The sequence below is a fragment of the Rhincodon typus genome, chromosome 21 (genome assembly GCF_021869965.1).
Source record: "Rhincodon typus isolate 14 chromosome 21, sRhiTyp1.1, whole genome shotgun sequence".
Lineage (NCBI taxonomy): Eukaryota > Metazoa > Chordata > Chondrichthyes > Orectolobiformes > Rhincodontidae > Rhincodon > Rhincodon typus.
Window position 1 is genome coordinate 43,795,124 of NC_063352.1, and position 12,560 is coordinate 43,807,683.

General features: G+C 42.7%; 1 protein-coding gene across 1 annotated transcript in view; it reads right to left on the reverse strand.

Annotated features, from left to right (window-relative positions):
* The window catches only part of LOC109922138 (60S ribosomal protein L3-like), a 34,264-nt gene that overhangs the window by 2,986 nt on the left and 18,718 nt on the right, over positions 1-12,560 (reverse strand). The window contains exons 5-9 of the mRNA XM_048609751.1: positions 9,737-9,923; positions 7,000-7,160; positions 6,190-6,291; positions 4,909-5,004; positions 3,523-3,642 (exon numbers count right to left, since the gene is read on the reverse strand). Of these exons, the coding sequence (XP_048465708.1) occupies positions 3,523-3,642; positions 4,909-5,004; positions 6,190-6,291; positions 7,000-7,160; positions 9,737-9,923 (666 nt within the window). The remainder of the gene's footprint in view (positions 1-3,522; positions 3,643-4,908; positions 5,005-6,189; positions 6,292-6,999; positions 7,161-9,736; positions 9,924-12,560) is intronic.

The following is a 12,560-nucleotide window of genomic DNA, read 5'->3' on the forward strand; positions in this document are numbered from 1 at the left end:
CCTTTTCTGATGAAGGGTCTAGGCCCGAAACGTCAGCCTTTCTGCTCCTATGATGCTGCTTGGCCTGCTGTATTCATCCAGCCCTGCACCTTGTTGTCTCTCATGCTACTGATACTAGTAGGTTGACTGAGTGGGCAAGCATCAGGCAGATGGAGTGTAATGTGCCAAAATGAGAATGCAGGAGCAATGAAAAAAGTAGAGCGATACTAAAATGGAGAACGGCTGCAGGTGTCTGAGGAGCAGAGAAATTTTGTTGTTCAAATGTGTGATTTACAAAATGCTAGTGTGCAGCAAGTATGGAAGATCATAGAATCCCGACAGTGTGGAAGCAGGCCATCCAGCCCATCCGACCCTTCGAAGACCATCCCACCCAGACCCACCCTATAACTCTACATTTCCCATGGCTAACCCACCCAGCTCGCGCATGATGAGCATAGCCAAACCCACCTAATCTGCAGATCTTTGGACTGTGGGAGGAAACCCATGCAGAAAAGGGGAGAACATGCAAACTCCACACAGACTATCAGCCAAGGCTGGAACTGAACACGGGTGCCTGGTGCTGGGAGGCAACAGTGCTAACCACGGAGCCACTGTGCCACCCACCATGTCAAAAGAAGGCTAATGGGATGCCATCTTTTGTTATGAGATGAATTGAATACGAGTTATACGGATCATTGGTAGGACCACATCTCAAATACTGTGTGTCGTTTTGGTCTCCTTATTTAAGAAAGGATATAACTGTGTTGGAAGTGGATCAGAGGAGGTTTACTAGATTGGTACCTAGAATGAGCGGGTATTCTTCGAAGGCCAAGCAGGGCTTGTTTCCACTAAAGTTTAGAAGAGTGAGGGATGATTTGGTTGAAGTGTATAACATTATTGGTCTTGACAAGGTGGATGTGCGTAGATGTTTCCTCTTGTGGGTCAGTCTAGGACTAGCAGACACTGTTTAAAGATTAGGGATCACCCTTGTAGGATGGAAATGAGGAGATTTTTTTCTTGGTCATTGTTGCACATCTTTGGAACTGTCTGCCTCAGAAGGTGGTGGAGCAAGCCAATTGAATATTTTTTTAAGGCAGAACTGGATAGATTCTTGTGAGGCAGGGGAATCAAAGGTTATCAACAATAGACAGGGATGTGAAATTCTAAATACAAACAGCGATCTTATTGAATGGCAGAACAGGCTCAAGGGGCTGAATGGTCTTTATTCATATGTTTGGATTCAGTTATTCCACCTGAAAGCCTATTAGATCTCATCACCTCAGCAGTCACACATTTGCATGAACTTTTTGAGATAACAAGGTGTAGAGCTGGATGAACACAGCAGGCCAAGCAGTTCTTCAAGGGTCCAGGCCTGAAACGTCAGCCTTCCTGCTCCTCTGATGCTGCTTGGCCTGCTGTGTTCATCCAGCTCTACACCTTGTTATCTCAGATTCTCCAGCATCTGCAGTTCCTACTATCTCTGCATGAACTTTTTATTTATTTATGGGAAATGGGCATCACTGGCTGGGCTGGTATTTATTGCCCATTGCCTGGAGGGCAGTTAAGAGTCAACCACATCACTGTGGCTCTGGAGTCACATGTAGGCCAAACCCGATAAGGATGGCAGATTTCATTCCCTAAAAGGAGTTTATTGAATCTACAACAGTCGACAGTGGTTACTTGGTCACCATCAGCCAAGCTTTTTATTCCAGATTTTTATTCAGTTGGAATTTTACTACCTGCTTTGATTTTACAATACCAGTCCAATTTTACCACGGTGGGATTTGATCCCACGTCCCCAGAACTTTAGCCTGGGATTCTGGTCGGTTAGCCCAGTAACATTACCAGTATGCCTTCCCCTGTGACCGCAATGGAAAATCAGGAGAGGAATGTAAAACAAGCTGCCAACTCACCATCAGCTGCTTTATGGTATCACAGAGTCAAAATCTATCCCACAGAGTCCGAGCTACATGGTCAGTCTTGTTTAGGGGTTGGGTGTTTTGAATAGCATTAAGTAATGTAAGTCCCTTAGGCCTGATGGTATCTATCCCAGCATGCTGAGGGAGGCAGGTGAAGAAATTGCAGGGGTCTTGTACGAAATCTTTGTATGCTGTTTAGTCACAGGAGAGATCCCAGAGGACTGGAGAATAGCCAACGTTATTCTTTTGTTTAGGAATGGCAACAGGCATAACCTGGGAAATTATAGGCCAGTCTGTGGTAGGGAAATTATTGGAGAAGAATCACAGGGATAGAATTTACTTGCATTTGGAAAAATATGGACTTGTTAGCAATAGGCAGCATGGCTTTGTGCAGGGAAGGTTATGTCCCACAAACTTGATGGAGTTTTTGAAGGAAGTGACAAAGATGATTGATGAGGGTAGGGTGGTAGATGTTGTTTAAATCAACTTTAGCAAGGCCTTTGACAAGGTTCCTCATGGCAGGCTGATACAAAAGATGAACTCACATGGCCGCGTGAGATGGTAAGATGGGTACAGAACTGGCCCAATATTAGAAAAAAGAGAAGCGACGGAAGAGTGTCTTTTTGACTGGAGATCTGTGACCAGTGGTGTTCCATACGGATTACTGGTGGAACCCCTGTGGTTTGTAATATATATAAATAATTTGGAGGAGAATGTAGGTGGCCTGATTAGTAAGTTTGTGGACAGCACAAAGATTTGGGGAGCTATGGACAGTGAGGAGGATTTCCAAAAGATACAGCAGGATATAGATAGGCTGGAGACTTAGATGGAGAAATGGCAGATGGAGTTTGATCTAGAGGTGATGTATTTTGGGAGATCTAATGCAGGAGGGAAGTATACAGTAAATGGCAGAGTCCTTAGTAGCATCAACATACAAAGGGATCTAGGTGTACAGGTCCCTGAAAAGGCAATACAAGCGGATAAAATGGTTAAGATGGCATATGGCATGCTTGCCTTCATTGGTCGAGGCACAGGGTAAAAAAATTGGCAAGTTATGTTGCAGTTGTATAGTACTTTAGTTAGGTCACATTTGGAATATTGTTTCCAGTCTGATCACCACACTACCAGAAGGATGTGGAGGCTGTGGAGAGGTTTACTAGGATGTTGCCCAGTTTGGAGGGTATTAGCTATGAGGAGAGATTGGAAAAGCTTTGTTTGTTTTCACTTAAATGTCGAAGGATGAGGGTCGACCTGATAGAAGTTTACAACATTATGAGAGGCACAGATTGAAGGGTTGGTTGGAGTGCTTTTCCCAGGGTAGAAATGTCAATTACTAGGGGGACACAGGTTTAAGGTAAAAGGGAGTACGTTTAACGGAGATGTGAGAGGCAGGTTATTTTACACAGTGTCTGGAATGCACTGCCAGTGATAGGTGCAGCTATGATAGCAACATTTAGGAGGCACCTTGATAGACACATGAATAGGCAGGGAATAGAGGGATAAGGGCTGTGTAGAGATGAAAAGCCTTTAGTTTAGAAAGGTAACATGTATCAGCAAAGTCTTGGTGAGCTGAAGGACCTGTTCCTGTGTTGTACTGTTCTTTGTTTTTTGTTTGTATCCCTACCATGAAAGCTGTCTTCTCCTCACGTGTCTGGAAGTGTCCATAGCCAAATTTGGAAGTTGTGTCAATGAACTTGAGCTCAACTGATTCAACAGAATTCCTCTTGGTGGGAACCAGGAGAGACTGAAAAAGAAGAGCACAGATAGCAACCCTGAATAAGCATTTTCAGTTGCCAAGGGATTACGATGTGATGTGGTACAATCTGAAATGTACTTAGTACGACAATAACATACAATCAACCAGCCCACCTTTCTCAGTGACCCTCCTGTACTTATAAGAGATGCCCTGCCGCGCAAATGCTGTTTTACTCATTCTTGAGATCTTGATAGAAAGGTTGCCATGTTGACTCCTCCAGCGTTTCCACGGCAACCTCATGCTTTGTTCCAGGATGTTGACTGGCTTTGTTAAGAGCACTGGTATGTTTTACACATAGGCAATGGATGTTTCAGGACAGAAAATGGCACAGGGAAAGCATGTGCTCATTCCACACTGGATGTCTGCCAGCTGCCATATTGGCTACAGCTCCTTCCATAGACATTGTCTAAAACCCCTAACATTTGTAAATTTACTAGTGTTCTTCCGCTAGCCTCACTGGGCGCCAGTAATACAAGGATCCCATCCCACATCAGAAGCAAGCACAATACATCTTCTACGTCCGTAAAATTGCGCCAAAAGATAAGTAACAACAAAATTCAACTTCCGCAGGCAAAAGTCACCTCTCCTTGATTTTTAAGCTACTTCTAATGAGCTCCACACTCGTGAATTTCGTCATTCGCTGGTGTTCTGAGGAATCGAACCCTCACCGACACATGGAGCAGTGACTGCCATTTTTCTAGGTCAGAAGTCACACGGCACCAGGTTATCGTCCTAACAGGTTTATTTGAAAAGAGATAGTAGGAACTGCAGATGCTGGAGAATCTGAGATAACACGGTGTAGAGCTGGATGAACACAGCAGGCCAAGCAGCATCAGAGGAGCAGGAAAGCTGACGTTTTGGGCCTAGACCCATCTGCTGTGTTCATCCAGCTCTAGACCTTGTTACCTCAGGTTTACTTGAAAACACAGCTTTCAGAGTGTAGCCAACTCTCCACCTGACGAAGGGGCTACGCTCTGAAAGCTTGTGTTTTCAAATAAACCTGTTGGGACTATAACCTGGTGCTGTGTGATTTCTAACCTTGTCCACCCCAGTCCAACACTGGCGCCCCCACACCATGCAATCCCCTAGGCCACTGTTGCTGTGTGTTAAGAAAGGAGTTATTTCGATGAACGGGCATTTTGCGCTTAAAGGTGGTTCGAGAAAACTCTCACCCACAAAATACCAACAGCAGCAAAGCCTGAAATGATGACTCCTTGAACAGACTGCCACCACACAGAGTGGGGGATGGTGTACCTTTCTGAGGGCAAGAACGCGCTTCTTAGTTCCAACAACACAGCCTTTCACCATAACATAGTCATTGTTCACTTCACCATAATGTGGAAATCCACCCTAAAACAGAAAAGGAGATCGATTGCAACCAGCATCCTGCTAATAAAACACGAGAATCAACAAGTAACTTAAGTTAAAATATTTGAACATAATTATATCATTCAATAAACAGTATGGTTGTTAAATTGTAACTGCCCATTGATTGAATTACATATGCAATAAATGAATGCCACTCAGTGAAGCATAAGGTAACATGAATATACTGTTACAGACATGACATGCAGACACAAGATTCGGCATTACTTAGAATTTAGCATTAAGGAAATTTCCAGTTGGATGAACATTCAGAAAGATGTATCTCCAAGCTGTTGATTCACAAAACACTTCTATTAAACTGTAATTTAATTGTATTTCTGTATGAACACTTAACAATGGAAAACTGAATCAGTACAGCAGGTTTTTCCCTCTTCCAACTGCAGTTATTTTTATTCTTTGTTACCACAACGAAGGCATTGCCAGCAAACCAGCATTATTACCCATCCTGAGTTGTACCAAAGCTAGTTAATGCCAAGCACATAGTGTGCAACTTAAAAGTCACATTAAGATCAAGGAGGGATGGTAGCTTGCCCCATCTCTGAAGGACCAGTGAACAAAGTGATTATTTCCTCAAATTGGCAACCTTTAGAAACAAAGGATGTGCTAAACAGAGGGAATGGGGACCAAACGTTAAATCAAACATGCTGATGCATAAAGAGAGACAAGGACAGAGGACTGGAAAATGTGGGACTGGTCCAGTGCATGGTGTTCTCCCGTATAGTGTTACCAGAGTGTGCTGTATCATCCTGGCAAGCTGTACTCTGCACAATTGGAGCCAGTAAGGAGACAATGTGCTGGACGTTTGAGGAACTGGGAGAACTGGAGAAGTCTTCCAAGGAGAAGAATGAGGATACTGGGAAGAAGGAAGCTGACATTGTCCATGACAGAGCTCAACTGCATCAGGTGCTACAAAACCAGACTGAGCCTGATTGACACCTAGTTCCAGTGGATGTAGTAGTCCATTGTGCAACGTAAAATAGTCATTGGCCACGGTGCTGAAATCTGAATTGCATGGTGGGGATGAACATCAGTCCCTACCGGTTTAACCAGTGATTGATTTTGCCTTCAATAGCACTGACTTAGAGAAGGTGTTCATTCTGGATGTAGTTATCAGCTATATTCCAAGTGGGAATGTGCAAAGTGACTCACCATTGGAGTGATGCTTTTATCAGTCAGATCATAATGAGTAGAAGCATTATTTTTCACTAACTTGCCATCTTCGATATGGATGCCTTGTCCAATGCGATATATCTGAGCAGTACCAGGAAAAAGAAACATTCACGTGGTGATTACAATCAGGCAGTAGCACTGAGAGCTGGTCTCTTTAGGATGAGGCATTCAAGCAAGACCCCATCACTAAATCTTCCATCATTACCCACAAAGGACTCTGGGTATCTCTCGTTTTCTCAGAGAGGGAGAGAAACAAGTGAAACTGGCTTTGAGCGGGGAAGGACTCCTTATATTGTCAGGCTGGCCTGGATTTCTTTTTCCCCCTGTTCTTACCACCTGCTGTGCACATTTTGTGAGATTCAGCAGGATGATGATCAGCTGTAAGCACTCTAAGTCCCGGAGCCAAACTTGAACCCAGAGTTTCTTAGTTCAAGACAGGTTGCACTACCACTGCAATAACTAGGTATCACTAGTTATTAGTTAATAGCCTCCTCTAGTTAAAACTCAATTGTGTTTTATTCTTTACCACTCCTAATTGGACATATCCTTAGAATCAGCTTAGTAAGGAGGATTTAAGGGGCCTCTTATGGCACAGTGGTAGTGTCCCTCCTCCTATTTAGAATACAGCTCCTGGAGTTTGAGCAGGGACACGCTAATATAGGATAAGGAAAGATTGCCTCTGTTTGCTATGGGTTATTCAACGGCTCAGAATTTACAGATTGATATGAAGTATCGAAGATGATGGGAACTTTGCCTCACAAAGTCTAAAGACCATCCCAAGAACTGTACCTTTTTATTGACCTCTGTACGGTGGAAATAACCCTTCTGTCCTGTACGGGCAATTGTGAACCCAACTCGAGCAGGATGCCAGGCTCCAATGCAAGCGACCTTCCGCAGACCTTTGTGGGTCTTCCGGGGAAGTTTCTTGGTGTGCCAACGAGATGTGACACCTTCAAATTAATAAAGAACAGATGCACTTGTTGTGATTACATTTCCCTCACATTTTATCTTTTGCATACTTTGCCCACAAATCTCTTAACGTGTAGCCGCTATTCAGTAAACTTGATAACTTATGCTAATCTCCCCATTCTTGCGTACAATAATTCTTCACCCAATCCCACAAATCACATGCATGGTTCTAAAAATTCCCACCACGTTTCTCGATGTCTTTATAAGCAGATACTGAAGATTCACTAAAGGCGAAGAATATGAAAGCTAACAGTAGTACTGCAGTTGTACAACATGTTAGTCAGAACTCATTTCAAATAGTTTCAGAGACAGTGGGAACTGCTGATGCTGGAGAATCTGAGATAACAAGGTGTAGAGCTGGATGAACACAGCAGGCCAAGCAGCATCAGAGGAGCAGGAAAACTGACGTTTCAGGTCTGGACCCTGGGTGATTTTTTCTGAAGGGTCTTGACCCAAAGCGTCAGCTTTCCTGCTCCTCTGATGCTGCTTGGTCTGCTGTGTTCATCCAGCTCTACACCTTGTTATCTCATTTCAAATAGTGTTTGCTTTTAGCCACCCCATTTTGGTTGTGACAACAGACTCGAAATTTAAGTTGTATTTTCTGAAGATGAGAAATGATCTGATTGAGTTTAAATTTTGAATGGAATTTTCACGAGTAATTTTTTTTGATTCATTAACAGGATGAGGGCGTCACTGGCTAGGCAGCATTTATTGCCCATCCCTAATTGCCCAGAGGGCAATTCAGAGTTGCTGTGGGTCTGGAGTCACATTTAGGCCAGACCAGGTAAGGAGGGCAGTTTCCTTCCCTAAAGGACATTAGTGAACCAGATGGGTTTTTCCTGACAATCAGCAATGGGTTCACAGTCATCATTAGACTCTTAATTCCAGATATTTATTGAATTCAAATTCCACCATCTGCCGTGGCAGGATTCGAACTCAGGTCCCCAGAACATTACCTGGGTCTATGGATTAACAGTCCAGCGATAATACTACTAGGCCATTGTCTCTCTGATAAATAAAACTAATTAAGTTTTTCAGAGAAATTCAAAGCAATGGAATGTAATCTTGATTTTAAAATTAGAACACTCAATTTAAAGATAATTGAGGGAAAATATAAATGCTATATGGAAAATATAATTGGCTCTTGAAGAATCTTTATCTTTTTGAGTAGTTGTAGAAATTCTTGCTCTGTTTTTTTTTGTTGGCTAGGGTTATCTGTCTCTGCTTCCAGTTTTTAAAGTCATTCTTTGCTGGTTTTTAAATTCTGTCCAGTCCTTTGACCAACCACTTCGCAAACTTGAATGTTTTTTTCTCTTTCAGTTTGATACTACAACTGGTGGCACAGTGGTTAGCGCTGCTGCCTCACAGCACCAGGGATCTGGGTTCAATTCCACCTTTGGCCAGCTGTCTGTGTGGAGTTTACACGTTCTCCTCTGGGCATTCCAGTTTCCTCCCACAATCCAAAGATGTGCAGGCTAGATGGATTAGACATGGGATAGGGTAGGGGGATGGGTCTGGGTGGGATGCTCTTCAGAAGGTCAGCGTGGACTTGATGGACTGAATGGCCTGCTTCCACACTGTAGGGGTTCTATGATCAATCTGGGTCAATTTATGTAAACGTATGGCTAACAGCATGAAGACTCTAATGCAATATCTAAGGTAAAAGTGTATTTGTGGGTGGCAGTTCTCTCTAAGCTTCCTCCTTCAGGCTGTAGGTACAGAGATTCCCTAGAAATGCCCACAGCATACTAACACCAAGGGAATAGATGACTGGCACATACAGGCAATACAGCTTTAAGAAGCTGTCAGAACACCTCCTGAGGAGGTAATGCTAGCTTCCTCAATCCAACAACAGTGAGAGACAGGGAAGAAAGTAACTTGCAAACAGATATACAATGACTATAATTTACCTTTAAGCACATAGGCTGAGGTTGATATGGTTGAGTAACATAAACAATGATAGACATTCTCCTTGCATTTTAGGGACCTCTTGACATTAACATGGGAATCACATACTTCGTTTACCTGGAGAATAACTGGTATCTAACCAACACTTTGAATTGCTGATTGCCTACCATATTATTGTATGTTTGAGCTTCAGCCTAAAGTGACATTCAATATTTCTTTCCATCCTTACTATGCATAATGCAAGCAGTCAAATTTACCACGCCAGCAAAGTTTTAGACCAATGCAATATATAATATTTTCACTTTAAAATAGATTTATAATATTTGTATGAAATGGTTTAGATCTAAGCCATACTAATGTTCTGGAGTCTCTATTATGGGAGAATATGGATGGCTCTGGATGCCATCCACTCAGGCAGTGAGGATAGAGAATATTGTACCGTTCTTGCCAACCAGTGCTCCTTTGGTTCCACTGGGACTGTAGGATTAGCTACTAACATTGTAGAATTGTTTATTTGTGAAAACCTTTAACTGCTGCTCCTAATCCAAAAATGGTTGAAAAATGAAGTTTCTAAATGGAACAATTGTTCTTCATCTTATGCCTAAAGATCACGGCAGACTCTCGGTGGGTTAATAAGTCTCTGAGTTACCTTTGAATCCTTTTCCTTTGCTGACACCAATCACGTCGATCATTTCATTTTGTTGGAAGATAGTGCTCACTAGGATCTGTTTCTCCAGCTTCTCATGTGCCCAGTCCACTTTCTCTGCAATGGTGCCTCCATTCAGTTGGATTTCCATGATGTGGGCTTTTTTCTGACGCAGAGGTAGCAGTCTCATCTAATGGGTGGGGAGGGGGTGGGGTGGTGGTGATGGTGAGGAGGGGTGGAATTGTGGAACATTAAACTAATAACAGTATCATGGTATAAATCTTGAATTGAAGAGATGCTTGTTCCTCAACCCCTCTACTTTGCCTGACCATAGTCAGCCCTGCATTCGTTGACTAGTTTGCAATGCTAGAATCATAGAATCCCTAGAGTACAGGCAGAGATCATTTGGCCCATCAAATCTGCACCGATCCTCCAGGATCCCACTCTATTTCCACATAATTAACCCACCTAGACTGTACATCCCTAAACACCACAGGGCAACTTAGCATAGCCGACCCACCCAACCTGCTCATCTTTAGACTGTGGGAGAAAATCAACGTGGACATGGGGAGAATGTGTAAATGCCGCACAAAATGTCACCCAAGCCTGGAATTCAACCCAGATCCTCAGTGCTGTGAGGCAGCAGTGTTAACCACTAAGCCACTATGCCACCCATGTTATGGTCAGCTTCAACCTAACCCCCTTGATCACTGCACCTATGGGTAATATGACCTGAACACCCATGAGCCTGTTAAGAGGAAAAAAAGTGTATTTATGAAGAAACTGTTGTCTCTTCAGGAAATTCTAAAGTGCTTCACAGCCAAGTTTTGACAAACTAGGTGATGTCAGCTTGGGCATATTAAAGGTGAGACAATTGGATGGTTAATCTTCAGACAATTGTTCTCCTAAAACTCTACCGAAGCCTGTACTGATTATGAGGAGGTCAACCATTGGACCTCACAGAATATGACTTCCCTATTTGGGGCTGATAATATGGTTCAATCAGGGAGACCTGGCTGACATCAAAGAATGAATATTGGCACTACTGAGATGCTGAATGCCTGACTCAGTGAGGGGCAGTGCTATTGTCAAAGGCTATGCACTTGTGAATTAAAGGTGATTGGTGATTGTATGCCAGCCTCTGAAGAGTTACTTCAAGGGCACGAATGGGGCATCAAGCGCAGTGTCAACATTGGAATGAGGATGCTGTTTAACCATGGATATTACAGAGAAACTGAAATGATTCCTAGTAGAGCTGAATCCACAAGTAAATACAACCAGTTTCAGGGTTAAAATATTATCATCAAATTTTCAAAAGAATAAATGGTGACAAAAAAGAAGTTGAATGAGGTAAACATATTATTGCATCAAACTCGGCAATGCACTATACCTTTAAGAGAGTGGAATCACACCACAACATGTGACACGCTACTATAAAAGGTCTCCATCTTACTCTCAGTTATGTAGTTAAGCAGTTCGTAATTTGGTCATTTATGTGTACAATGTAATAGTAACATAAATAAACATTAAACACAGACTACATGTAAGTCTGATATGTGTCAGTGTATGTAGTTAGTGCGATTAATAAACTTCAAGATATCTGTCTCAATAGGAACTCAGTGTTTGTTATATACGTTACGTATGGGTAAGCATTCAGAGTATATCATCCTGGCAGACGTGTTTTACCCTGAGGAAACCACATCAGGAAACAAGTAGATGTAAGTTGAAGCTTAAGAGTCCAGAAGGGCAGAAGCAGAAACTCCAAGCTAGTGTCCAAGTCCAAGCAGCTTTTCCCAAAATAAGGAACTCTTTCACTGTGAAACTTAGACACACATGTCTATTCTAATAGACAAGGCATCTTATATGTTGTGGTACCAACCACAAGTGACTTATGGTTGGGATAAAGTCCTACCACCAACCCACATTACAAGCTGTTTCTAATTTAGCCATATTTTATACCCCTCTGGAGCAGCTGGGCCTTGAACCCAGATTAACTAGATCAGAAGTATGAACAATACCACTGTGCCACAAGACCCTTAGTCCCCCTTACTTTCTTTTCTAATTTAACCTATTTTTCTAATAAACTTGTTCAGACATGTTACTAGACAGCTCCGGAGCAGGTAGGACTTGAACCAAGGCCTCCCAGTCCAAGAGTAGGGACATTACCACTGTGCCACAAGACGCCCCTTAAATTCTCCTTACTAAGCTGATTCTAAGGACATGTGGTACAGAATAAAACACAATTAAGTCTTAATTAGAACAGGCACATGTGTTAGACAGTGATATCAAGTTTATTACACTGTAGCAATAGATACAAGTTCCACTGACTTCTTTATTTGTTCACAGGATGAGGGCGTTGCTGGCTAGGCCAGCATTTATTGCCCATCCTTAATTGCCCAGAGGGCAGTCATGAGTCAACTACATTGCTGTGGGTCTGGAGTCACATGTAGGCCAGACCAGGTAGGGATGGCAGTTTCCTTCCCTAAAGGACATTAGTGAACCAGATGGGTTTTTCCCAACGATCGACAATGGGTTCATGGTCATCACTAGACTCTTGATTCCAGATATTTATTAAATTCAAATTCTACCATCTGACAAGGCAGGATTCAAACCTGGGTCCCCAGAACATTGCCTGGGTCTCTGGATTAACAGTCCAGTGATAATACCACTAGACCATCACCTCCCCCAGACTAGTTCAGCATGATTACAAAGACAATCAGGAGCCAGAGGTGACATATCCACTTTCAGTGCAACCTTAAGCTAGACTGTCACCATATCGAAAGACTTATGTGACAGCATCAGATTATATTAAAATTAATTCAGCTTC